Source organism: Lemur catta, chromosome 14 (assembly GCF_020740605.2).
Source record: "Lemur catta isolate mLemCat1 chromosome 14, mLemCat1.pri, whole genome shotgun sequence".
Lineage (NCBI taxonomy): Eukaryota > Metazoa > Chordata > Mammalia > Primates > Lemuridae > Lemur > Lemur catta.
Genome location: NC_059141.1, coordinates 59,441,455 through 59,469,397, shown reverse-complemented (window position 1 = coordinate 59,469,397; position 27,943 = coordinate 59,441,455). Strand labels below are relative to the sequence as shown.

The 27,943-nt window shown below is 49.9% G+C and overlaps 1 protein-coding gene and 1 long non-coding RNA gene across 3 annotated transcripts; both read left to right on the top strand.

Annotated features, from left to right (window-relative positions):
* Positions 1-18: 18 nt before the first annotated feature.
* On the top strand, positions 19-9,977 carry LOC123649915. 2 transcript variants are annotated; one of them, XR_006739188.1, is made up of 3 exons: positions 19-132; positions 533-690; positions 9,783-9,977. It is a non-coding gene; the product is annotated as an uncharacterized LOC123649915 (long non-coding RNA). The 2 variants fall into 2 exon arrangements; XR_006739189.1 differs by lacking the exon at positions 9,783-9,977 and adding an exon at positions 6,978-7,045.
* Positions 9,978-12,966: 2,989 nt separating this feature from the next.
* On the top strand, positions 12,967-20,013 carry C14H10orf99 (chromosome 14 C10orf99 homolog). The gene is made up of 3 exons (XM_045568225.1): positions 12,967-13,116; positions 14,870-14,950; positions 19,487-20,013. The coding sequence occupies exons 1-3, from the start codon at positions 13,047-13,049 to the stop codon at positions 19,582-19,584; spliced, it is 249 nt and encodes an 82-aa protein (XP_045424181.1). The 5' UTR covers positions 12,967-13,046; the 3' UTR covers positions 19,585-20,013.
* Positions 20,014-27,943: the final 7,930 nt, after the last annotated feature.

The window sequence follows — 27,943 nt, the reverse complement described above, 5'->3', positions numbered from 1 at the left end:
GTTTGAGGTTGCAGCAAGTTAAGGTGACACCACTGCACTCTATCCAGGGTGACAGAACAAGACTCTGTCTCAAAAAAAAAAAAACCATCAAATAACATCCCAGGAGGAAGTCTTCAAGAGTAAATACAGCAGGTAAGGCACATAGAAAAAGGTAGTGAGTGCATTTCATACAACGAACACATGGCAGAGGAAGGTTGCGGGGAGCAGAGTGGGGATCTGGGGAAGGTGGAGAAAGAGATGGAAATTCCTTTGAACCCAGATTTCCCACTCACTGCAGGTATGTGTGTTGTGTCTAAAGTGTTAGAACCTAGGAAGAAAGTCGTTTACCTTTAAATTCATCTGCATAGGATGTGTCCATGTTAAAGGTACGGCACTGGGTGATACCCAAGATTTGTATAATTCAGGTGGGATAGGATGATCCAGATATGCTAGTAATAACTCGTTAGAAGTGAATTTTTTGTATATTGTGTGCTAAGCCCTTTTCCATAAATTAAAACATTGCTTTGAGTTAAGTATTGTCCCCTTTTTGCAGAGGAGTGAACTGAAGCCCCAGAAGTTTGATCTTTGCACCTGGTCATATGGCTGGGAAGGATAACGAGTTGAACTCCCTAACCAATTACACGGGGAAGTTTGTGATGAATGTTCTACGTCTGTGGTCCCCAACCTGTTAACTGGGCTGCAGAGCAGGAGGTGAGCGAAGCTTCATCTGCATTTACAGCCGCTCTCTGTCGCATCACCACCTGAGCTCCACCTCCTGTCAGATCAACCAGGGCATTAAACTCTCATAGGAGCGAGACCCCTACTGTAAACTGAGTGCGAGGGGTCTAGGTTGTGTGCTCCTTATGAGAATCTAATGCCCGACCCCTGTTCCATGGAAAAATTGTCTTCCACGGAACTGGTCGCTGGTGCAAGAAGGGTTCGGGGACAGCTGTTCTACATCTGAAATCCTGTTTGAGGATCACAAAAGCGCTATACAAATTAAGTAGGTTAAGATTTTGTTACATTATAATTCAGTTTTACTGGTAACCAGTATTCCCAGTTAATGAAATAACCTAGAGCATTAGAATTTTAGTTTTTATCTAAAGGAATTGACCTCAGTGAAGGATAAATGGAAATCATCATACTTCTTAAATAGTCCTTTTTTGTATTGCCTGGTCCACCTGGAACTATACATCAAACCATTTTTTAAAGGTCAGTGTAGTCAGTAAGATGGAATTCTTCCTAAATGCACCCAATGTAGCTAGCACTCAAAATGGAAACCATTTCTCAGGAAAAGATTAGAAAGCTATGACCTTGAGCACTTTCTACCTTTAAAGTTAGATTCTTTGTGAAGCAGTCCAGGAAGATGAAAGTTGAACATTTGTTGACACTTGAGAACAAGCAAGTATTTTGTGCCAGACAGAAGCAAACTCAATAGAAGAGGAAGGAGGCGGGTCGTGTGGACCATTCTGGCCAGTATTTCCCAGCTGCTGGCCAGGCAGTGTGTGGGTGTGCCTGGCACGAGCCCTTCCACTCTGCCAGCCTCTGCCTTTGGTTCTGCCTCACAGCTCGCATGGGTTCCTGGCCCAGTGCGATGTCAAGGACTTCTCTCAGCTTTCCACCCTCAACTGAGATTGGTGGTGGATGGCGAGAGTGTTGCAGCCTCACTGGGTATGGATAAAAGCCTTGATGGTCCCCATGGCTACACCCAGAGATAAAATTGATATGTTCTGCAGGACTCAATTGACATTTTTCCCCACAACTGTGCACACAACTTTAGAAGTGATTTTTAAACACTCAAAACATGCTTTCCAGTGGACATTTTGTAAAAGCTGCCTGGTGGCCAGCTGCCACCATTCCTCCAGGTTAACCGTCCACGTGCCTGCGGGCTCGCCTGTGCGCCCAAGTGGTTTTATGTGGCCAACACAACTTGGTGACACAGGGCTTGTGATGACCCCTTCATTTATTTGCTTAGCAGTCATATTTCTCAATTCTAAGATGCAGCATCTTATACATTTCATTTCTGAAGTGTGTGTTCTATTTTTTTTTTTCTTAACTAAATAGCATGTCTTAAAGCAGTAGTATTTTAAAGTGGAAAAAACGGGATATTTCCTAGTGGTTTGTTTCCATAATTTTCTAATAGTTCATTGTCGTGTAAGAACAGGTATCTGAAGAATTGTCTTTTGGTAAATCACTGTAACAACTAATTACTGCTGATTCAGAGGGGGATCTTGCACAAGAAAGTACGAACAAGCTGGCCCCACCCAATTACGTACTTTTTTTTTTTTTTGCTTAAACGACAAATTTGTTTTCTTACACTTCTGGAGGCTAGAAGCCCAAATCCAAGGTGCCAGGATGTTTTTTTTCTGGTGAGGGATCTCTTCCTGGCTTGTAAATGGTGGCCTTCCTGCTGTGTCTTCCTGTGGTGGCGGTGGGAGGGTGGGGGAGAGAGAGAGCCCAGTATGTACTTTAGGTATGCAGGTTGAATGGACCAATTTCAGCAATGCAGAATGACTCCCAAAGAATGGAAGGTGAGAGGGTACAATCTGACGGTTCCAAAGGAGAGTGAGGGATGTAATAGGTTCATTTTGTTTGGTACTCCATGAAGAAATTAACTCTTAGTACCAACTGTGGGGAGACAAGGATGAATGGCTGGAAGTAGGTCAGTCTAGCAGCCAGCATGTGCTGGCAGTGGGAGGGGCGGTTAGCCAGCAGGGGTCTGACACTAGTGACGGAAGACAGCTGGCTGTGCTGACCTTAGAGCGGGCAGTGCTGGGGGCAGAAGCCCTTACTATAGGTGGGGGATGCAGGGCCCTCACCCAACAGGCTTAAGGGTTACATTCACTCTTTTAGAAGATCAAATTAACATATATATCCATTAGGCACTCAATAGAGTAGTAATAGAGTAGTTAATCGTGAGAAATAGCAAGAAACACTTAAATGATTCAAGGTAGTTAGTAAAGTCACTATCCAGGAACTACAAAAGGATTATCCAGACTAATTGCTACAGTTGAGAGGAAGGGGGCAAATGTGCTGAGCGCACATAGGAACACACGTCCAGACGCAAGCGCAGAAGGTTGGTGCTGTGGTGGTTAGGGGAATGTCTGGCCCAGCCACCACGCGGCTTGTTGGAGAGTGTCCTGACGGACTTTGCAGAGAACTCAACCTCCTCTGCCTGCAGGACCCTGACCAAAATGTGGGGGTTCATGAAAGGCTATCAAATGTCCTGCAGGACTCTTGCCTCAGAAGATGCAAGTATGATTGACTGCTTCATTTAAATAGAATAGTCAGGGTTTTTTTTTCTTTTAGTAGAATTAGGGGGTCCAAGTTGAATTCCGGTACTTGTATAGTGGTGAAGTATGGACTGTGTACCCATCACCTGAGTAGTGTACTTTGTACCCCATAGGTAATTTTTCATCTATTGCCCTCCCACCTGTGTCTTGTGAGTCTCCAATGTCCATTATATAGAATTTTAAAAGAAGTTGGAGAAATTATAAGATTTTCACTGTTGTCAGTTCTGAGTGACAGAAAAAAATGGACATTTGTTAAGAAAATGGGGTGTTTCGGTATCTTTTTCAGTATATTCCAGCTGCCCCTAAGTGATTTTTTAAAAAGCAAAGTGCGCCTGGAGAGAAAGTGAATGTCAGGGAAGCACTTTACAAGGAGCTTGTCGGATTTTTAAAATAGTGGGAAGATCCAGGAAGCACAACGTCTGTGCGCCCTGTGGAACTGGACCCAGAGCCTGCAAGGGCCTCCTGCCTGGCTCCTTCAGCAGGGTTGAAGTTCACCCAGGGTTGAAGTGCACAGCTCCGGCTGCACCTCGCACGGCCCCGCCCTGTCCTTGTGTTGCTAGGCGTGGAGCTGAGAATAAGGAGGCGAGGTGACACCTGCTTTCTGGGAACCTTGCTGTCAACATGCAAGGTACAGACAGCACAGAGGCTGACAAACAGGATCCATCCCAACCCTCCCTGCAGTTCTCCAGCCCTCAGCGCTGGCAGAAGCAGGAACGCTTGGCACTGCTGTTTCTCCTTTCTGCACACCGCCCTCCTGCCCAAGTCTCGCGCACTTGCCCTCTTTTTCCTCTCACCTTTCTCCATCAAAATCCACATTTGGAAATGGGTCTGGTATCACTTGTTTAGACCTAAATTTCTGTGTGTGTGTGTGTGTCTGTGTGTGTGTGTCTGTCCTTTGCCCCTAACTGTGACAAGAAAGACAGTCATTCCGCATTAAAGAAGCACCAGATACTCTTGAGCACAAGTGGGAAGCTGGGTATTTTTTCAACACAGGATGCCGTTGAAAAAGGGAGGGAGATCCCTCTTCTGGGTATATAACCTAAGGACTTGAAATCAGTATGTTGAGGAGATGTCTGCACTCTCATGTTTATTGCAGCATATTCACAATAGCCAAGATACGGATGCAACCTAAGCATCTGTCAGTGGATGAATGGATAAAGACAGTGTGGTATATATGCACAGTGGAATACTATTCAGTCTTTAAAAAGAATGAAATTCTGTCATTCGTGACAACAACATGAACCTGGAGGACATTATGTTAAGTGAAATAAGGCAGGCACAGAAAGACAATAAAAACCACGTGTTCTCACTCACATGCAGAATCTAAAATACTCACATCAGATGCACAGAAACAGAGTAGTGGTTACCAGAGGGTGGGGGTGGGGAGAATGGGGAGATGTTGGTCTCAAGGGCAGAAAGTTTCAGTTAGGAGGAATAAATGATGAATATACAAGGGGATGGATATGTTAATTAGCTTGATTCCATCATTCCACATGGTACACACAACATCACTATGCCATAACTATTAATATATATGATTATAATTTGTCAAAAAATTTAAATAAACCTACATTAGCATGTTGTGAATTAAATAATGAGAATTATGCAGAAGCTGGAAATCTAAGCCAGCAATTACAAGGTGAACCAAAAATATCCAGCAATTTAAAAAAAAAATCTTGGAAAATGGTATTAAATCTCAGATAGACATTAAATATAATTTCACTAGAATTTCAGGGTCAGGATGACCTTGTTTAGTTGAGTATTCTAAAGTCTTTTATCCTTAACTGTTGTTAACACTCAGTTATAATAAATATTTTGGGGGTAACAAAAAGACACAGGAGGAAAGCCTATGTACCCCAACCCCACTTCTAGAAATTGACCACCTAACAAATTACTTTCGCATAGCATGTAGCGCTTTAGCATTACACTCTCATCATACAAATCTGTTCCTCTCCAGCTCCAGCTGCTATTTTACATTGAAAGAAACGGAGGCACAGAAAAGCGGAGCAACTTTTCCAGGGTCACACAGCTAAAACGTAGTAGAGCTCTGGTTAGAGTGCAGATCGTGTGGCTCTAGAGCTTGTGCTTTTAATAAGTGTAGGGGAGGTGGCTGGCCGGGCGCAGTGGCTCACGCCTGTAATCCTAGCACTCTGGGAGGCCAAGGCAGGTGGATTGCTCGAGGTCAGGAGTTCGAGACCAGCCTGAGCAAGAGCGAGACCCCGTCTCTACTAAAAAAAAAAAAAAAAGAAAGAAATTATATGGCCAACTAAAAATGTATATAGAAAAAATTAGCCAGGCATAGTGGTGCATGCCTGTAGTCCCAGCTACTCGGGAGGCTGAGGCAGTAGGATCACTTAAGCCGAGGAGTCTGAGGTTGCTGTGAGCTAGGCTGACGCCACGGCTCTCACTCTAGCCTGGGCAACAAAGTTAAGACTCTGTCTCAAAATGAATAAATAAATAAATAAATAAGTGTAGGGGAGGTGGAGAGACAGAAATTGAGTACCAACGTTCTGAGTCCCCCGCTCCAGGCTGAAAACATGGGCTGGGTGTGAAGGGGTGGGGGCAACAGGCAAAAAATAAAGGGGGTGGGGAGGGGAGAGAAAGCCAAAAGCCAAGGGGCTATTCCCATCAGAGGCTGAGACTGTAGTTCAGGGGTGGAGAACCTGTGGCTCGGCCTTCTAGGTCCTTACGTGTGGCCTTTTGACCTGAATCCAAATTTTACAGAACAAATCCTTTTATTTTTATTAATACATTTTTGTTCATCTTTTATGTTTTTATTTACTTTTTAAAATGAACATATTTTAAATACCAAAGAATAAAATAAGTTTCAACAAAATAATCCTCCCAGATTGACCAGCACAATTAGAACATCAGTAAATCCTAAGAGCTAAATTGACGACTGCTACACTCACAGTCTAGTTCTAACTTCCCCTGCCTGACTGGCACCACTACCGCATGAGGCTGACTGGTGAGAGTCTGTGGGGCGTCAAGTTCACCAGACTATTTTCAGCCTTTGACAAGGGTGCACTGTGTTCCTGTTTGAAGTGGAATTTGTGAATAGTTGCACAGCTCAGCAATATTTTTTAATTCTGTATGCTTAACAGCCCATCATGTCAAAGAAGATTAAGAACACTGAAGGAAGAAAACAGATTTTTAAATGAGGATCGGGAATCGCAATATTATATTGTTTCTGCTAAAGATAAGATAATTTGCTTGCTGTGTGATACTGCAATATCAACATTAAACAAATTAAATGCTAATCAGCATTATATTAATAACACTCATAAGGACACAAATATTTTAAATTAGAGGGAAAGGCACGAAAGGTGGTATTGCAGAAGTTAAAAGATGAAAAACAAAAATGAAGACAATTCTTTCAAACGCAGTAAGACCTGGAAATAATGCCACTGAAGCAACTTGTAAAGTAGCTTACATACTCAGGAAAATAGGGAAGCCAGTCAGTGATGCAGAAATTGTGAAAGAGTGCATTGTCAAAGTTGTAGGGTGCTTAGACCCCAATAACGTTTCAAAGTACAAACAACTGCCTCTTTCAAGGAGAACTATAACTGATAGGCAGCATGAATTAGGCTTGAACTTAACAGAACAACTTCATGAAATACTTCAAAAGTAAAATATATATTATTCAATCGCTTTGGATAAATCAACTGATACTACTGACTCAGCACAGGTTTTATACTCATTCAGGTAATAACAAGATTTTCTTTGCTATGAAGAGTTACTCGCTTTGGGCACTCTGGAGAAGAGAACACAAGGAACAGATATCTTCAACAACTCTCAAGGTAAATGTGAAGTCTGACTGAATTTGGTAAATTTAGTGAGCGTTTGTACAGATGGTGCACCTTCCATGACAGGAAAACACGAAGGGTTTATTGAACAGATTAAAAAAGAATTAACAGATCTGGATGCTCTCACTTCTTTTCATGGTATCTTGCATCAGCTCCTGAGTCCCCCACTCCAGGCTGAAAACATGGGCTGGGTGTGATAAATAATAAAAATATAAATAATGAATAAATAAATAGTGCTAAAGCTACCATTTTAAGTGACACTTTGCAATAAATTATCAGTATTGTTAACTATGTTTCTGCAAATGCAACACAGCATTATCCGTTTCCTAACATGCTAAAGTTGAATGATGAGGTATTCAGTGTGGATTTGCCTTATTCTAAAATACATTGGCTATCTTAGGGACAGGTGTTAGCCAAAATTTTATCTCTGCAAGAACAGATAGTTAAATTTTATGAAGAACAGAATCAACAATGTGAATTATTGAAAGAAGATTTCTATAGAAATGTAGCATTTGATATCATGTCAAATCAAAATGATTTTAATATTTCTTTGCAAGGTAAAACTAAGTCTATGTATGATATGTGGCAAAAAATCCAAGCATTTTGAAAAAAGCTTCATTTTTTAAAAACACTTCTTCCTCAAAAGGAAATTTTGGATGAATATTTTCCCCAGTTAGCAAAGGTCATTGATGAGCAGGATGATATATGCAAATCATTTACAGCATACACAGTTGTTATGGACCTATTAATTGGAGAATACAATGAAAGCTCCACTGACTTTGCAAATCATGACATCACACTCAAATTAGCATTTCAGTCTCACCTAGTTGATATCACCAAGGCGCCTAAAGAACTACAGATGGAAGTGATTGAACTCTCAGTAGATGACATTTTAAAGTCATCGTTTGATGCTAAGAAAGATCCAATGGAAATATGGAAAAATGCGGTGGAATACCCATGCTGTCAGTAACATGCCTGAAAAATGCTTTCTTGCTTTTCAACCATTTATTGCTGCGAATCTATATTCTCCCACCTAACCCAAATCAAGACACCCTTAAGGTCACAAATAACTGGTACCCATCTGGAGGATCACCTGGAACTGCAGAACTCCATGCTGCAACCAAATATTCAAGTACTTTCCAACAACAAGCAGACACAACAAAGTCATTAAAAGGTTAGTTAACTTTAAAATTAACAAATAGTTTTCATTTTTGAAATTACTAAGTACACACTAGTTAGATTTTTACAAAATAATGTACATTTTTAAGTACATCTAATTGAAATTTCTTGAATTCGACCTTATTTGATCACAGCTAAATTATTGCGGCTTCCAGCATGAAAAGTTTCCCACCCCTGCTGTAGGTCCACGGGTGCTCCAACACCAGTGTGGAGTGGCCATGGGAGATGAGAAAAGCTAGTGCCTTCTAGCCCCTCTGGGGACCTCTGTAGTGTGGTAGAGATGATGACATTCTCGCATGTTCGCAGACGAGGAACCCGCAGGCCTGCTGGCGGCCACCATGGTGACAGACCAACCCAGGGCATGTGAACAACAATGGGAAATCCACAGCCCCAGTGGGAGCCAAGGGGACCAGCCAGGGCAGGGGTTGCAGGGACAGACCCTGACACACCAGCCTTGACCCCGCAGCAGGATGCCCAGAGGCAAGATCCGGTGGGTTGGAAGCTTCCAAGAAAGTTCAGACTAACTGTAAAAAGTAGACGATCGAATAGCCCCTAAAAAAAAATTTGAGGAAACTGTCAGGTTTTTGTACAATTTGGGAGTGGAGTGTAAGCTAAACATCAGTGTCGTGGGGGTATTTTCAACTATATACAAGCTCTCGGTGGAACTCTAGAAAGAACCTCAGCTTTGGACACACCCGGTTCCAGTTTAGAAATTCCCATCACCTCTTTTGTGGAGTGAGGGGGAACTCTTCCTTGTCAGTAAAATAAACAGTGAAAGCCTGCCTCCCTGAAGTGGGGAGAGAATTAGATGAGAAGGCAAGCGAAGGATGGTGCCTCCCTCCAATATAAGCTGATCTGCAGTTTGCTGAGCAAATAAAGGAGGGAGAGTCGTTTCTGATCCACCCCGGGGCCCATGAAACACTCTTGGAAGAGCAGCATGGCGGCTGGGAGTGAAGCCTGGGACTCGGGCCAGAAGTGCTGTAACCGTAAAGGGTGCGGGTGCTTCAGGCAGTTCCCTAACTGGTCTTAGAAATTACACATTTGACTTGAAAAATCTTTCTTCCTTGTGCATTCCCCAGTGTGTTGGGTGTGTCTCTCGAGACTTTTCTCAGGAAGGTAGCCGAGCTTTCAAAATCAACTTTGGAAATCATTCAAAGCCTCAAATTTGAGTATTATTTTTGTACCCAAGTTGCATGTGCTCAAAACTAACAGGTGTTCCTGTTAAAATGCTTCTCATTTTCACCTTTCTCAGTTCAACATGAGATTTTGAATTTTCTGAAGAGCCAGAGGTGTTTCTTCCTTTTTTAAAAGTAAGAAGTTAACAGCTCTCTTCGAAATGTTAAAAGCAGGTGAAAATCTGTGAAAAGCAGCAATTGTCCCCAGGGAGTGGGGTTAGCACGGAACTTATACTTTAAACCCTGTGTTGTTTAAATTAACCTGGGCATGGATTGCTTCAGTGATTTTCTTTTCCTTTCTTTTCTTTTCTTTTCTTTTTCTTTTTTTTTTTTTTTGAACACTTTAAAAGCAGGTGGAATTCTGACATCTGAATCTATTCTTCTCAAGCAAGAAACATATGGTCCCAGGAAAACCTGCAAATCCATGAACTGTGTGTGTGAGCGGGGAAGGAACGGACCCCTGAGGATGGCCAGTTCTTCCTGCTCTTAGCTGCCCAGTGCCCTTACAGCTGGCTCTGTTCTGGAGTGAGAAAAACTGTGTTGAGAACCTGCAGTCTAGCTCTGACTCTGTGTCTGAGTGGCTGAGGGGTCTTGGGAAGATCACCCAAGTCCTGGTCTAGTTGGTCAGCGGATCCACTTGAAGCTCTCGCTTCACTACCTGAGAGTCCACTCCTAATTTTTGCACCACTGCTGAGTGATCAGAGTTCAGCTTTACCTTATCCCTGCACACTCTGCCCGGTAGATGTTCTTTTCCTCTCTGACAGTGGTTTGCCAAAAGCAACAAGGAGCCATTTCAACAGAAAAGGTACCTATCTATTACAACAGGTAACAGCCAAAGGTGTGCTGATGCCCAGAGAACTCAGTGGCAACACTACTAAATGACCCCAGAGAAAAATAAACAGTAGTACTAGTCCTCGAAATGGACTGTGGGTGTAATCCTAACCTTAGGAAGAACCTTTAGGAAACTGCGCTGAGTTTACCAGGCTGTAGTGGGTGACCTCAGTAAGAGCAGTGTGCCGGCTACCAAGCGCAGCTTCAAGAGGAGCCCCGCCTCCTTCATGGCGCTCCTTCTAGCAGTGGCTGTCCCCAAAACTCTCCTGGGCTCCAGCTCTGCAGCTGTCCCTGGTAGGTAGACTCCTGGGATCTTCCTGCCCACACCACTGCACACAGCCATCAGGACCCAGAGCAAAGCCTGGGGAGGGAACTGGGCTGGGCGGAGCAGGTAACTGATGTGCAAATGATGTCTTAAGCCCCGCGGTCCCAGCCAGTTTCAGAGTGTGGATTAGTTTTAAGGTTTTTGCAGATGTTGAAAAGCACAGAGGCTGACTCAAAATGTGCCTGGGCATTGATTTGCTCACTGAGCTGTCTGAGCATGTGATATGAATTGCTTCTCTTCTGCAGCAAAAGAGGAGGGTCAGTGACGTGAACCACTGGCCAGTCTCTGGCAGCAGGCAATGTCTACACAGGCTGCCAGGAACCAGGAGGACCCTGGAGAGCTGAACCAGGTACTGGCATCTCCCACGTGCCCTTCGAGGCTGGGAATCAGCGTCAGTTCCTTAGTCAGAAGGGCATACCCAGTAAGGCAAAGGACAGGTGAGTATCACAACACACAAGCAAATGCAAATCCTGTGCATGTGTACACATGCCTGATACGTGTGAGTGTCTTCACTTGCTGGTTTCCAAAAGGGAGCTTCTTAGGCTGGCCTATCTTCCTCTCTGCATCCACAGAAAAATCACATTTCTTCTTCAGCCAGGGACACCCCCCACCCCATGCTTAACAACATGGAAACCACCCCGACACATTTTCCTTTCGTCCTCCTTGCTGGAAGGGTGTTTGCATGCTCGCCAGATCTTTCATCCTCTGGCCTTTGGGCCGGGTTGCCTCCTCTTGCCCGAGTGTGATCTCCCGAGTGTGATCTCCCAGCCATCTCCCGATGACAGCTTCCCCGGGCCAGGTGGCAGGTGCCATGGTGGACCCTCAGCATGTCCACTCTTTGCAAAGCCCTGCACCGCTCACAGCTGACCAGAGAGCCCTTGCCAGGTGTAAAGGTGCAGCAGGCCCACATGGCCTGCCACGACTCTCAGGGATCCTGCCCATCACTCACCCCTGGGCTCAGGCCCTGCGTCTCCAGGAGCTCGCCATCCGGTGGGAAACAGCATGCTGAGAGCTAACAGTCACAGCATGTGTCACCGCCACCTCAAGAGGCTTCTCGAGCTAAGGCTGGAAAGGTGAGCAGGAACTGGTTTGCGAGTGGAGGTTTGAGAGTAGCCCAGGCAGGGGCTCAGCAGGGTGTGTGGGAAGCACACTAATCTCTCCTGAGGAATGTCCCCTCCACCCACCCACCGTCTCTCATGGGCCCGGGGCACTGGACTCCCCAACACCACCTGAGGCCAGGGCCTGGCAGGTGCTCAGGCACCCGTGTGCCATTATTGAAGGAACACCTAGACACTCTCCCTGATGGAAGAGGAGCCCAAAGCACTCCTGTCATCAGTCTCGACCCGGCTGAAGGACCCCCATGCCTCCCTTTTTCATACCTTAGCCAGTCTGACTCCTCTGCTGGTCCGGGAAGCCCACACGACCTGGCCTACCATGCCAGCCCCCCTCCCCTCACCCTGCCCAATCTCAGCCGTCTCTGCAAACCCTACTCTCCCTGTCCCAATCCCGGACTGAGCAAGCCACCTCCCTGGCCTTTAGCACAGGCAGCACTTACGATGTCATGTGGTGATCACTTGTCTACACAGCTGCCGCCGCCAACAGAAGCTCCCTGTTGGTCTTCTGTGTCCCTGTGTTTTCTGTGTCCCTGGGGCCAAGCACATGACCCAGCCCAGGGCATGTGTTCAATGAATGGGCGATCACTGGGCATCTTGCCCCTGTGGGCAGACTGTCCCCATGCCTGCCCCGGTCGGAGGCTCCCTTCCTCCAGGCCTTTACTCAGGCCACCCTGCACCTGAAGTGCCCTTTCGTTTCATCACTGTCTGAAACATCAAGGTCCAGCCGTGACCTCACCCCTGTAACAGCTCTGTGAGCATCCGCCTTGCTGCAGACGGCTTCTTGTACGTGCTCGTGCAGGCTTGTGAGAGAGCTAGCCCTGTGCCCATTTCACAGATAGGAAGCAGACTCAGAGACATTCAAAGACAAGTTCAAGTTCACAGTGCTGATCAAATCCAGGTCGTCAGACTCCAGGGCCTGTGCTGTCTACATTTTACCAGTTGCCAGAGACATGGTCCTCCTCCCAGCCACGTCTGAGGAACGAGCAGGAAGATTTGCATTTGATGGAATTTTTACTGACAGTAAAAGTTAACATTCAACCCAGGGCAGTGGCTGTTCCTGGGCAGAAGGTTCCTGCTCTGACCACTGAGGCCAGTGCTGGGAGCTCTCCCGGCTGGGCATTTATAGCTCTCTGTATTACAGGTCACGAAATGCTTCTTGAAAAGCTAGTTTTCTTCTTGGGAGAGGCTGACTCTACCCTTTGGGAGAATTCCAAGTCTGTTGGTGCCCTGCCCATTGGGAAAACCTCTCATCACTCTATAAATGTCCAAGGTGGCCTCAAGGGAGGACTTCTGCACACAGCTCCCTCCTCAGAACACGAGGTTCCCGATTCTGCCACCTTGCCATGAGGCTTCTAGTGCTTTCCAGCCTGCTCTGCATCCTGCTTCTCTGCTTCTCCGTCTCCTCCGCAGAAGGTAGGGCTGCCCTGGGGTGTCGGGCCTGAGCAGGGATTCCAGCACCTGGGATTCCAGCACCCGGGAAGGTTCCATTCCTGACCTATACGGGAACAGGCCTCTGTAGGCAGTGCTGGGCCCTGGAGAGACGGGGATCTCATTCCTGAACTTCCGTAGCACCTCTAACCACAGCGGCAGCTCTAGCGGGTGGCTCTGGGGCGTTAGGCCCCACAGTCTCCATCCACAGCCCCTGCTCCGCCAAACACACTCACACGCTAAGGAAAGCAGGGTGCTTACCACAGTAGCACACACACACACAACCAGCAGGATTTCCTGCTCTGACCATGGAGTCAGAGTCAGTGCTGGGAGTTCTCCAGGCTGGGCGTTTGCATCTGGGTTGCTATGCCTACGTCCTACCTGTCTAGAAATTCTGGATCCACTCCATTGTGCTTGTACCATGCTTGGAACAGAGCACATTAGTGCTGGGTGACCATCCGAGTCTGAACATGCCCGAACCTCGTGTACAGAAAACAACCGCGGCAGGTGGGATGAGGGTGTCTGTGGTGGGGGGTGGAGTATCTTTATGGGGGTTCCGAAGTGGGGGACATGGTCTTTTCACTTCTATGGATAGGAAGATTTAGTTCTCCGGCCTCTCTTGATTCAGATAGCAGAGTATTTTGAGCTTTTCCTTTTGCCTAACCCTCTAGAAACTGCATATTTTTATTTTTTGTTGTAATGGTTATGGTTATTTTCACATTTTTTTGGAGCCAGGGATGTAAAAATATATAAAGAGGGGAAACACCTATAGTTTCATGATTCAAGAATAGCCATGTTCAACACGGTGTTTATTCCTTTCCATCTTGTGTGCAGCATTTTAAAATTTAATTGATGCATCTCTATATGTTGACTATATGTTCAACATGTTGACTTTTTTGAATTTATCACTGTGTTATTGTAATCACCCAAAATACTTATGATTGAAGTTATTCTGGAAGCATTTATACCAGAATGTCAGCAGCTGCCATCTCTGAGCAGGGGGCTTATAGGAGGCATTTGTTTTCTAAAGTTTCTGCAATGAAAATGTGCCACGTATATAATAAGAAAAACAGTGCATAGAATTCCTCATAAACACAGCCCATGGCTTGCAGTTTATCAAACCTGTATATTTGGACATGTTAGAGGTTGCCAGTGTTTCCCTAATGACAATTCAGTGAGGATGGAGATCTTTGCCCATGGAGTTTCCTATCCATTCAGAACTATCTCTGGCACATTCCTGAAGTGGTGTCATTTAACTAATATTTTTAGGTATAACTTGCCATCCAGTGAATGTGCTATCATAAATACACGTGTTTAGACATTTACATGGTTCGCACTTTGCACTATTTTAAGTATGTGGTAAAAGACATATGTGTACATAAAATATTTTTCATATTCAGGCGCATTTTCTTAGACTAGGTCACCAAGGGGAGAATGACCGTGCCAAACGGCATGGACATTTCCGGGTCACCCTGCTGAACTGTTTCTGAGACAGGAACATGAGGAGAATGTGTTCTGGGGACAGAAAATCTGCCAACGTTCTTATTTCTGAAAAGTAAATTACAACAAGGCTACCCCTTCCCCTGGGCCCGAGTGCAACTGTGGCCTGGCTCGATCTGCGTTCCCTTGAATAACTATTTCTGAGCCCCGGGCCTGAGGGGTGGAAGCTCACTTAGGTCGTTCCTGCACAAACAAGCTCGCTAAGGGAGGGTCTCTGCTCCTGTGTGGCTACGCTCAGGGAGAAGGCGTCCTGCCAAGCCCTGGAGAGCCAGGCCCTGCTGCCAGCGAGTTCCGAGCCACAACCTGGCAGCCCTGAAAGGTAAGCACCCACCCTGCCCAGACTGGGCGGGGGAGGTTCGGCGGTGGCACGGGCAGGACCCACTCGGACCTGAGACTGGGCACGAGTCCAGAGGGGGCCGCATCAGGTGTGCTCTCGGCCCCACAGAGCTTACAGTCCAATGGGGGAAATCGATCCCCCCAAAAGGGGCAACAAATTAGTCATTTTGAACTGAATGTGTCTGCCAAGGAAAGGAACAGGATGCAATTGGAACGGTGTGGGCGAGCGCCCCTGCCTTGGGTGGAGGTATCAGAGGAGGGGGCATCTCTGAGAGCTGAGGAAAGGCCGGGAGCCCACCCGGGGATCACGGAGGTGGGGGTGCGGGCGGAGCAGGCCACAGGGGCAAAGGCCCGGGTGGGCAAGAGGGGGCATGGAAGACAGAGAGGAGCTGGGTCGGCAGGTGCTCACAGGAGCCACAAACCAAAGCTGCCTGTGAGTCTCGTGGGCCTGGGGCACAGCCAGCAGCTCAGGTTACCAGCAGGTGGGGGGCACATGGGTCCAGAGGGCCCCAGCTTGGTGGGGGGGGTGGGGCAGGTTGCAGCCCCCAGAGGTGCAGCCAGGCAGCCTGCAGGCCCCACACCCAGGGGTGAGGCCCAGAAGAGCAAGGCTGTCCTCTCCCTAAGGCCTGAGTGGCACCAGCGGTGAGGGGGACAGGCCCAGGGAGGGCTGTGGGCACCCTCTCCCAGCGTGGGGGCTCCAGGCCTGGGCAGACCGAGGCACTGCAGTCGCCTGGCCCAGGTGGGAGATTAGGGCTGTCCACCTCCGCTGCCTTTGGTAGGAGGGTCCCAGAGTGTGGGACAGACAGGGCCACACTGGAGGCTGCAGAGCCTGGGCCAGACAGCCTGACACCAACCTAGGGCTGCCGTCTGGACTCTCCGCAGCCTCGGTGCCCTCCCCAGGAGACCGAGAGAGCCCCCCGCCCTACTCTCTAAGGCCATGGCACCAGAGCCTCCAAGCCCTTCCCAGCCCCCCAGAGTCCTGTCCACAGAAGGGGGAGCTCGGATGTAAATGAGGGGGTGGGCAGAGGGAGGGAGCAAGACAGGATGGCTCTAGCCACAGACCTTTTCTCCCGGAAAAGCTGACAGTCCCTCCTTCCAAACTGGCATCACACCCAGCCGGCCAGGGTAAAAATAGCCAGTTCTCACACCCCCCTCACTGGAGTGAAGTGTGAGGCACCCGCCCGGGCGAGGTGGGGGTGAGGCTGGCTGGCTGCAGCTCTGCTCCCCCAGGCCTGGCGGGGGAGGGCGGTTCTGTGAAAGAAGGTGAAAACCTTCCAAAGACAGAGATGGGGGCCGCTCCAGGGAGGGCTCATCCCCTCCCCTCTCCCCTTCCCCTCTGCAGCAGGGGGGCTCAGAGGTGGCAAGAGAAGCAGAGAGGGTGTGTGCACCCACCATACACACATGTGCTACACACAGAGACACATGAACACCCCACACACACGACTACACACAGACGCACACACACAAACACACAAACGCCCAGACACACATATATACACATTACACACACAGAGACACATGCACACAGCACATACACACACACACTCATGCACACACACTCATGCACAAACAGTTCAGTCTGTGGCTCCTGTGTCAAGACTGGATTTCTTTTCACATGCATGTTTTAAAAATTCCATTGTAGAAAGCTGTAAACAACTTAGAACAAGAAGAGCGAAATAAATGTGGTTATTGGGTCCTTACCATGTGATTTCATTTAAATCCTTGGAACCACCCTAGAGAAACCTTGTCACCATGGCGTAGATTGAGAAACTGAGGCTCAGAGAGAAACTGAGGCAGGGCCAGAAACCAGGACCTGTTCTCCTTTTGCCACTACAACAAAGTGCCTCCCCGAGAAGGAAAGTTTCCCGCAGAATGTGTGTGACGACTCGGGCGTGCCCAAGTGGGCAGAACGGCCGACTTCCCAGAAGGAAGTGCCATCTGGGCTGGATCCGAGCTCCGCCAGCCGCTAGCTGCGTGCGCTTGAGCAGGTCACCCAGCGTTGCCGAGCCTCAGCCCCCTTCTCTGTTAAAAGGGTATGGAAAGGGGATGATGACAGAGTTGACCTTAGCGGGCTGCAGTGATGAGTCAGTGGGGTCATGTCCGTATAGCACTTGGTAGCCAGCCTGCCACACGGTGCCCTGTGATCATGCCCTGCTGTTGCCGTGGAGGACGGCCGAGCCCTGCCAGGGCTGCTGGTGCGAGAGACCAGCAATTCCAGCACAGAAAACCAAAGCCTGCGCATTCCCGCCTGGGATTGATGGCTCCGCCTGCCATCTCATGGGGCTGACCCCGGGATTCAGAGAGAAGGGGGGAGGAGATGAATCAGAGTTCTGGAGTACTGTGTGAGCAACAGCAGGACTGCTGCTGTGCCGGGTTCCGGGATCGGCCTGTGCGCTCCAGTTCGCTGACACGGGAGAGTGCCCTGCGTCTGCCTGCGGAAGGAGACGCACACCCTGGCGGCCTCGCGGATGTCCGTGAGCTGACGACCCCAGCTGTGACACACGCAAGCCAAATAGCGACTGGTCCTTGTTCTAAAGTGTCGTCCTTGGGCACTGCTCCACATCTCAGTGCCGTGCCAGGCCCGTGGGGACAAGATGTGGAAGGACCAGGGCTCTGGGTCAATGTGACAAAGCCATCTTCAAAAATTAATTTGCTAAATGGCTGATTTGCTGAATTTATTACATTTACCAATTTATTAAAAAAGAAGGCTTTCTCTAAAGTATTTAGAAAGCTTATAGCAATCTGTGTAGCAGCATTGTCACAGCAGCAGTCGTTCTAAAGGAATGTGCACTCTGCAGACTCTGTTGGCTCTTGAGGGGCATCGGGCACTGCCCCAAGTCCAGGCTGCTCGGCTTACGCTGGGGTCAGGCTGACAGCCATGTGGACCCCTCTAGCCAGGAAGGCTGTGACCCTGGGGCCTTCGTCAGGCCTTTGGATGAGTTACGACAATTCAATTTACTTTTTTTGGCGTGTAAGCTAGTGCTCACATATCAGTTACTAGGTGTGGCACTTATGTCTGCTAATTTACTTAATGCTCAGAATATTCCTAAGAGTTAGATACTGTTACCATCCTCATTTTCACAGATGAGGGACTAAAGCACGGAGAGGTTAAGTAACTTTTTGAAAGTTACTCAGCTAGTAAGTGGCAGGGCTGGGTTCTAAATAATCTGGCTCCAGATTCTATGTCCTTAACTACCACACCACACTGCATATAGTAAGAATTTGGAAAACAGAGGAGAAAAAAAGAATAATCTTATTATCATAACTTAATAATCCTCATTCGTATATGTCTCCTTTTTTTATATAAACATGTTTTTAAAAAATTTTTAACAGCTTTATTGAGGTGTAACTGATATACAAAAAACTACACATATTTAATGTTTACAATTTGATGGATTTGAATATAGGCACACAGCCATGAAACGGACACCACAATCAAAATAATAAACATGTCCGTCACCTCCAAAAGCTTCCCCGCCCTACTCTGTGTGTGTGGGAGGGGCAAAAACACTTAACTTGAAATCTGCTCTCTTAAATGTTTCAGTGTAAAATATAGTATTGCAAACTAAAGGTGCTGTGTTCAGATCTCTATGCGTCTTGCGTAACTGAACCTCTCTACCCGTTGAACAGCTCCCCGTTTCTCCCTTCCCCCCAGTCCCAGGCAACCAGCATTCTATTCTCTGTTTCTATGAGTCTGAGTATTTTAGAAACCTCATGTAAGTGGGATCATGCAGTATTCATCCTTCTTATACAAACGTGTTTGCTTGGTTTTATTTTTATTATGCTCTGTCTTTTAATTTTTAATATTAGCATTAGGTCATAAGCATTTTTCTTTGTGCTGCTACATAGTCTTCATAACCATGGGGTGTTGTCCCCATGAAGCATTGCTATCCCCATGAGGCATCATTACAAATTAAGGATTTCTCTATCATAGGATATTCGGATTGCTTCCAGAAGCTTTTTTCTGCAGTTACAAACAAATCTATGAAGAATAGCTTAATGCATGCAGTTTTTCCTTTCCTGTGGATTATTCCTCCCATAAATGGGACTGTTTTATCAAAAGATGCAAATGTGGCTTTGGGGCACACATTGCCCGGCACATGCTGTCTGGGAGGAGATAGCGGGGTGGGGCGAGTGTCTGAGGTTCTGCACATCCAGGTGGCACTGTCCACATGGCAGCCCCTCCCACCAAGGCCATCAGAAATAGGCCTCTCAGACCCCGCTCAACTCAGGTGAGTTCTGCTTAGAATGAGCCACCTTCTCTCCATTTTCTGCCAGGAAATTAGGTTTCCCCCTGCTGAGACTGAAATAGTCTGGGATGGTAGTGTTTGCCATAAAAGGCCCCTTCTGGGCCTCCAGTAAGGAGCATAAGATCTAATTCTTGCTTTGATTTTTAATAAACCTTTGTATTTGAAAATGAATCTTAATTGTGTTTTTCTCTCTCTCTCCACCCCCGGCTCTTGCCCGCCCCTCTGCCTTCCTGTCCTCGCCCCTCTTATCTGCCCGTTTCTCTTCCCAGGACACCTCCCAGGACACCGTGCAAGGCTCTGCAGACTGTGCAAGCTCAACCCAGGGACCAGCTCTTGGGTGGTGCCTGGGGCACTCCCGCAGGTTTAGCGCTCCCGAAGCCAGTCGCTGGACAGAGGACACCCTCATGCCCAGTGCCTGAGCCACCCAGCAGCCTCCAGTTGCCCCTTTCAACTTTCAGGGCAATGAGCTGCGATGTTGGAGGGCTTCATCACGGGCACAGGGGCCCTGGGAAGGTTCTAGGACTCCTGGTCCCAGTCCCCAGTCTCTGGTAGTTGAGGATTCCACCATGACCTGTGGCAGCTACCAATCCAGAGATACCCTTGCCCGCTGGAGTGCAGGGTGGCCAGCCAAGCCTGCAGAGTCTCGGTCGTCCTCAGATCCATGTGACCTCCTGGCATTTAACCACCCAGCATGCAATGGCCCATGAGGGACTCCCATCCTGACTTCCTGACATGAGTCTGCAGGAAAGAACATCCAATCCAAACACACAAATGATAAATAAATAATCCAACAAAATGCGGGGAGCATCCTTGTGTGAGCAAGTCGGTGATAGGGCCCGAGCCCAACTTACTGCTAAAAGAAATGTGTCCCTGAAGCCTTCCCTGCAGACCCCTTCATCACAGCACAAGCTGACCATGTGGGGTGGGGACAGGACCAAGATGTGGGGTCCAACACACCAGGACTCAACGCCCAGCCCTGCCCAGGATTTGCCATGTGACCTGAGCATGTCAGTTCCCTTTTCTATAAAGTGGAGATTCAGGGCCTGTCCAGGGCTTGAGCAGATGGATGTAAAGTGCCCACAAAGGGCCTGGCACCAGAGGGGCTTGGTTCAGGGGAGTCCCTACCTTCCCTGCCCCATCCTGGGGCAGCGATTATGCCTGCAGTGAGCACAGAGCGGCAGAGCTGAGGCTCTGAGGGGACAGATGGCTCGGGTCTAAGAGGTTTATCTCTCAGTAAAGCTCCCGTCTAATCCGAGGCTCACAGCAAGGTGAGAGGCGCCTTCCCGCCCCATCCTCAGCCGTGCCTGAGAACACCAGGCCCGCGGGGCTGACAGGTGGAGGCTCCTGGTCCAGGGCTCTGGGGCCGCAGAGTCTTTATCTTGTCACAGGCCACACTCTTCCTGTCCCTTCCACAGGCTTCACTCCCCGCTCACTCACCCACTGCCCACTCGCTGTCGTCCACTCCGGGGCAGCAACTGCCAGACTCTGTGCTGGGTCCTGGGCTCAGAGACGAGCAAATGTGGCCCTTGGTGTCAGAGAGGCAATCGCTGCTCCACCACACGGTGACCACGGAGGTAAGGACGGAGCGCCAGGGTGAGGAGGGGGCAGCTGCTCCAACTGAGTCAATGTAGGAGTTCCAGCCAGGGCAGGGTGTGGTGTGTGACGTGGGAGGGTGGGGGGGGTGTGGTGAATGCGGTCCTTGGTGTGTGTGGCGTGTGTGGTTTACATGTAGTGTGTGGTGTGGTATGTGTGGTGTGTGATGTGCGTGAGGATTTGGGGTTCGTATGTGATGTCTGTGGTTTGCATGGTGTGTCACGTGAGGAAATGTGGGGAGTGTGGGTGTCGCGGGGGTTGCGTGTGGTCTGTAATGTGTGTGTGTGATGTATGTGGCATGTGGCATGTGTTTGTGATGTGTGTGCGTGTGCGAGGGGGTGGAGTTTGCGTGTGGTGTGTGTGATGTGTATGTGGTGTGTGGAGTTTGTGTGTGCTGTGTGGTGCATGTTCTTGTGATGTGTGGTGTGTGTGTGTGTGTGTGTGTGTGTGTGGTGTGTTCTTGTGATGTGTGTGTGAGTGTGTGTGGTGTGTGGAGTGTGTGCTGTGTTGTTGCATGTTCTTATGATGTGTGTGTAGTGTGTGGTGTGTGTGTGGTTTGTGTTCTTGTGATGTGTGTGTGTGGTGTGTGTGTGTGTGTGTGGTGTGTGGTGGGGGGATGTGTGTGCATAGTGTGAGTGTGGTGTGGTGTGTGTGTGTGTTGGGGTAAACAGGGGCACAGCGAGGACCAGGCAGGAAGACTTTAGTGTCTGAGGAGAACTCAGCAACTGGACAGACACAGCAGGGACTGAGGGAAAGCAGAGGGTTCAGTGTGGGGCCATGGAAGGCCCTAGAACATCGTCAGGTGTTTGGGGTTCGTCCTGAGAGCAGCGAAGAGCCAGAGGTGCATGTGAGCAGCAGAGAATGCCGGTGGAAAGGGCCGTCCCGGGACAGAACGAACTGGGGCTGAGGCAGGGCTGAGGCCGGGGGGTTCTGAACAACAGGGAGACAACTTAGCTGGGGGCCTGCGGGGGACACGCCCCGGTACCAGGAGCTCCCTTGGCAAGGTGGACGGACGCCTCACCCACCAGCAGCGGGAGAGCCGGCTGCTCCTGTGTCCCTCTCCTCCCCTGTCTCCTCCCTCTCTACACGCCCCCCCAAATAAAGAAAAAGAAAAAAACACAAAACTAAATGCATGTGCTTGAGAGTCACTGTGTGCCCGATCGCTGCTCCTGGTGGGAACAGTGGAGAGCAAAGGACAGCAAGAGACCCAGACGCCTCGGCTTTGAGGGGCGCGGGCGGGGAAGACCAGATGTGTAATGTACGCAAATAAAAGGAAGACACAGCCTGGCCCCTGGGAAAGCAGGAGCAGCGCCTTCTCTGAGGGCCAGGACTGCAGGGCCACCGCCAGGAGCTGTTGGCAGTGAAATGGTGCAGCCAAGAGCCTGGCCTTGGGCAGCATGGACGGCAACCCCAAGGGGCCTTCCAGGGGCACCAACCCCTCAGAGCAGCCCAGGCCAAAGGGAGCTGAGGACCCTGCACCTGCCCTGCCCCACCCTGTCCCATCTGCCCATCTGTCCTTCGTCTGTGGAGTGACGGAAAGCCTCAGACTGGTTCCCAAGCAAACAGAGATGCCCACACAGAGCTCGTGGCCCATGGACCCTTGGGAGGCAGGTGCCCCTTCTCACAAAGATGTCAAAAAACCTTCCTTCCCACTCTCACTGGCCGCCTCCAGAACTTGCAATGTGCACTTTTAAACTTTCTCAGTGGCGGGAGAACTTCACTCTGGAAGGGTAGGTTGAGTCTACAGGGAAAGTCTTGTGAATAAGGCTATTCAAGCTTGGGGAGAAAACCCAGACACCTGGAAGTGACTTAAAAATAATAAAACTGGGATACTTGTGTTGCCCTAATTGACTCCTTAAAGAATCTAGACACCTCTGCAGGTACAGGTAGCGTCATTAGAGGAAGTGTACAGTCTCCATGGCAACTAAAGGTGCCCATACTCCCTGAAGGGGTAGGACATCTGGTGTAATTGATAGAGCATGAACTTCAAAGATCGATTTGGGTTTAAATGGTGGCTCTGTCATGCACCCACCGTGTGACATTGGGGAGATCATGTGACCTCTCAGAGCTTCATGTTCCCCATCCACAAAATGAAGCTAGAACTGCCTGTCACACCTCCTAGCTCAGCTCTGGGCAAAGCGTCCAGGATAAACTGCCTTCTGGGGCCCTGCAGAGACCATGCAGCTGGTTAATGATCACATGACTCACCTGACCGATTCCATAGCCGTTTTTCCTGCCTTGGAGGCATCATAAAACTAGGATATGATTGTGTCCCATGCTCGAGTCTGGTCTCCTCATTGGTGGCTGAATGTTGCCCATTTACTAGGAGCCTGGTAGCATGTAGACAGCTCCAGAAACATCTAGCAGACTCCCACTATCAACAGTTCCATCTCTGGAAAAGGTCTTTGGCACTCATCTATAGTTTAACCTCAGTTAACCTGGACTGCCCTTCTGGACTTCAAGTAGGAACCAGAAGAATGTCGGGGGCAGGGGTGTCCAATTACAAGATATCTACTCTGACAAGTCCCTTTCCATGGTAAATGCAACCATTTTGTTTGTTCAGCTCAATATTTAAGTATGCTGTGGATGAGCACACTTACACATGTGCCACAGTCCCCACCACTCCCTACTGTCTTTCACCCAGCCATTTCACACATTTCCATTTCCTGCCTGGCTCAGCAGGCATTTGCAGTTTATACTCCCTGGCTGCACCACTCTGTCAATTTATGGATGGATGGGGAAGGAGTGTGACAAAGGCCTCAACCAGAAAGCATGACTTATGACATTATCAGATGCTTCTCCATTCATTCATTTATTCCCTTACACACTCAGCCAGTCCACACCTACCCACAGAGGACCTATTGTGTGCCAGGCCCTGTGCCATGATCAAAACACAGACTCTTCCCTGAATGGCTCACAGTCCCCTGGGAGAGACACACGGACAGATTATAGCACTAAAGTGTTTTAAGGACTTTGTCAAGGTTCCAGGTAGAGGCCAGTTCTGCTTGGAGGCAGAGGCATGTCAGGAAAAAGAACCTCGGGGGAGGAAGATATTCTTTGGTGTGTTCCTCTACCCATCCTGAGCCACGTGGCAGGCTAGACGCAAAGGAGACTACTGCAGGGTAGAAACAGGCAGAGTCAGACCCAGAGATTCTGCACCCCCGTGTAAATGCCATATTGACAAGAGTCAGCACCCCAACCCCGGAGTCAGGGTCAGTGGGGAAAATGGTTACTGCGGGCCACTAACCCATTAGATGAGGGATCAGGTGGCATCATAGAGTCCCTCAGTTAAACAAATAAGCATGGTCTCAGAGAGATAGGAAAGAGATACCATCCTCATGTCGAAGGAAACTGAGGCAACCAGTCCACACCCAGCCTGGGCAGAGCAAGGGAGCAGGGGGAGGACACAGGTCACAGAAGGTGAGTATCTGGGGTTGCTCAAGCACACTGAGCCCACTGCTGTGGGGATGGACTGCCAACTTCCAGCCATGTGGGCACACCTTGGCCCAGCCCTGCAGAGGACAGTCCTCAGGACCCCACCTGTGCTGGGAGGGACAGTGCCTGACAGAATTGTATCACACAGGGCACACCCAGTGCAGGCGACACATCCAGGCTCACTCAGATCCCCTGGCAGTATTTTATCACGATCAGTACCAAACCCTGCATGGGACCAGGGCTTTCTTGTCATGAGCAGTCATTTTGTTGGGACTTGGCAGCTACACAGAGCAGTTCAGGATGCCAACATGCCAGGGCAGGGGTTACTCTGCCACGTGGTGTCACCCTTCCCATCCCAGACCACCAGGCAAAAGCAGGGCGCTGGACCCCTGGGGCGACCGTGTACATGCACCTCTGCCCTCTTTGGTCAGGGTCAATAGGAAGATGAGCCCGAATCTCAGGCACCTGCTGCTCACCCCATCCCCAGCACCAGACATAGCCTGGAAAGCGCCTTGCCCACCCTCTCCATGCAGGTGTGCACACGTGTGTACATGTGGAGACAAGATGTGTGTGGACTCACACATAGATGGATATGCGTGTGTGTGCGTGTGTGTGTGTACAAACAGGTCTGCAAGTGAGACTAGAACCTGTGTGTGTGCTTGTGGGCGGCTGTGTGAATGTCTGTGCACATGGGCAAGGGACTGTGGTTTAGTACGCTCAGACACCAGAGAAAGGCAAAGGAGTGGATGTACACGTGAGCGTGTGTTGGTGTGCTGGCAGACTGAGCTAGAACACACACACATGCCCAGGCTGGCACTGAGAACTCAGATTCTCACTTATCCATAGCTGGATCAGCTGCCATAAATCTGCCAGAGGAGGAGCTGTCAGAACCTGACCTAAAGATGACCTGATTTAGTTCTGCACCACAGGTGCCATGGTGGGGAGGCCCAGGCGAGGGAGCTTGCCCCTGTGCAGAGGTGGTGGGCATGTGGAGGACAGGGTGACTGTGTGCCTGAGGCTGCCCGGGATCTGTGGGTGAGGGCCAAGCCCTATGTCTCATGGCAGGTGAGCCCTTCCCAGCTACAAGCCAAGCCCTCCAGGTAGCTTTCAGACCCTCCACACTGCAAGGTCAAGATCAGGGCCCATGGTGAGAATCACCATGAAGAGCTGCTGCTTTCCCAGGTTCTTAGGTGCTTTGAGGACAGGGCCATATCTAGGGTGACTACCCCATCCTAGGTTGCCCTGCACTTTTCTGACTTTAGCATTGAAAGTCCTATATCCCTGGAAACCCCTAAGTCCCAGGCAAACTGGGACAGCTGGTCACTCTAGCAGATCTGAATCCGGTACAACTGAAGGGGACAAAGTTTTTTAAGAAAAAAAATATATAAGCCAAGTGTGGTGGTGCCTACCTATAGTCCCAGCTACTCAGGAGGCTGAGACAGGAAGACCACTTGAGCCCAGGAGTTCAAGTGCAGCCTGGGCAACTTAGTGATATCCCGTCCCTTTTTTCAAAAGAAATAATATAGGTATCAAATACAAATATGAAATTAGGGCTATGGAAGCGATGTGCGTGTAAGGGGCCCAGAGCCTAAAACTTCAGCAGCTTCACAGTCATCTACCTTTGTCAGAGAAAGAATTCCAACTTTGTTTGGAGCCAGCCCAAACTGGAGTGAATCCAGGCTCTGCTCCTTACTGGCTGTGCGAGCCTGGGCCAGTGACTTACCCTCTCTGAGCTTTAACTCCTTCCTCTGTAAAGCAGGGTCGATCACACCGGGAGGGATGTGTAGGTTAAATGAGATAATATGGGTGAGAATGCAAGTGCACACGGCTGGCCTGTGGGCTACTCCTTCCCTGTCCCTCTCCAGTGCAAGTCTGTTGACCGAGTGAACTGAGGAGAGAGAAGTCACCCTTTGGGGAGGAGGACAGCTGACAGGGCCCAGGGAGAGCTGCCTCTACTCAGCACGCTGACAAGACATCTGCTCCAGGAAACCCTGGCTCTGCCTGCAGCCCGCTGGGTGCCCCACAGCAAGCCTCAGCCTCCTCATCTCTACATAGGACTTGTGGAATGCTGGCCTTGGCTTTGTCCCACTATTTTGTGAAGCAGAGATTCAGAAACATCTGTGCAATTTAAAGTGCATCTTTTCAGCCTAAGGGCCAGGCCTGAGGGGATTCCGCAAGAAGAGCTTTGGCCTGGGAAGTGCTGAACAGCCTGGGACCACCGAGTCATCTTCTGCCTCCTTCCCTCCGAATCCCTGACTGTTGCTAACAGTTGGTCACGCCCTGGCCTGGAGCTGGGGGATTCTCTGCTCCCTTGAAGGCCCCTGGGCAGGAACGCTGAGGAGGCCAGCTGTGGAGGTCTCTCCAAGGAGCACACAAAGGGGTCTCCTCTGAGCGGGGACGCACCCTCTCTCGGGCATCCTGGGACGTGACCTGACTTGGGCTTGAAGTAACCACCCTGTGCCCCCTATAAATGGCCCAACCAGGAGAAGGACAGACAGCATCTCCAAGCACACTCCAGTGTCAGAGCAGGAGAATAAGGGTTCAGCCCAGGGAATCTTAGCAGCAACCAGGAAGCCTCATGGGCTTATTGCCTCTCCTGGTTAGCAGCCTCCCGGGACCCCACAGCAGAGCCTGGCTTTGCCTAATCCTCCTCCAGGGCTGCGGGGCTCACCCCTCCTGTGCTGGCCAGCTCCGTGCAAGTCTGTCCCAAGATGGGGCTTAAATCTGCCTTCAAACCCTTCACCCTTTCTTGGAAATCTTGAAGAGTGGGTCTGCCACCCCTCTGTGGTCACCAGACTGGGCACTGACTGGGCATGGGGAGGGAAAGCGGGGCCTGCTGCCAGGGACCTTCTGCCTCACCTTGGTGGAGCCCGGAAGTCCCTCCCTGCCGCCCAGCGCACAGCTCAGAGCCGCTGGGAGGGCCAGCTTGGCCCGGGGGCAGCGCAGGAATGGACTGAGACAGACAGGGGGTCCTCAGAACCCCTGGCCATCTGCTGCCCTCCCCACACCCCTCTTCTTTGTCTTTGGGTCTCATACTTCCCGGGGCCTACTAGGATTCCTAAGGCGATGACCTCCCCCAACCCCCCACTCCCTTATCTCCGACCTCTCATTTCTCCTTCAGGGATCCCTCCAGTCCTCGAGGCTGTTCTGTTTTCCTGCTGTTTTACCTTCAGGAATGCTCGGCTCAGAGAGCGGGGTGAACCCCTGAAAGTCACACAGGAAGTTCATGAAAAAGGAAAACTCTAGATGAGCCCGAGGTCCACCAGGACTTGGGGACACCGGGAAGCCCCAGTTTTCCAGCGCCCTGCTCAGGACGACCTGGGGGAAAGACACTCCACCCCCCTCCCCGTTGCTCGCGTCCAGGGACCCGGGGCCCCCGGGCAAAGGGGGCGTGGCAGGAGGCAGGAGGGGGTCTCGCCACGCCCTCCCGCCCCCGCCCGGGCTGGGAGCCCGTCCCTCCCAGCTCTGTGCCCACTAATTGGTCTCATTAGGCACGGGCAGAAGCCTCCAGCTACGCGGATCCGAGCCGTGTCATCCGCTTAGCGCCCTCGCACCGCCCGGCGCTCCCGCCCCGCGCCCCCTCCCGCCACCGCCGCCAACCTCATTGTCGTCTCTGTTCTCCTCGCGGGGCCGGGGCATGCTCCGTGCTCCCGCGGCCAGGCTGGGCGGCGGCAAGCGACACTACCCGCCGGCGGCGA

Bases quoted from the DNA above. Each gene is read 5' to 3' on its own strand.
- C14H10orf99 (XM_045568225.1), top strand. From the start codon at position 13,047: ATGAGGCTTCTAGTGCTTTCCAGCCTGCTCTGCATCCTGCTTCTCTGC. The intron at 13,117-14,869 runs GTAGGGCTGCCC...GGCTACGCTCAG, and splicing joins CTCCGTCTCCTCCGCAGAAG to GGAGAAGGCGTCCTGCCAAG. The intron at 14,951-19,486 runs GTAAGCACCCAC...TTCTCTTCCCAG, and splicing joins CAACCTGGCAGCCCTGAAAG to GACACCTCCCAGGACACCGT.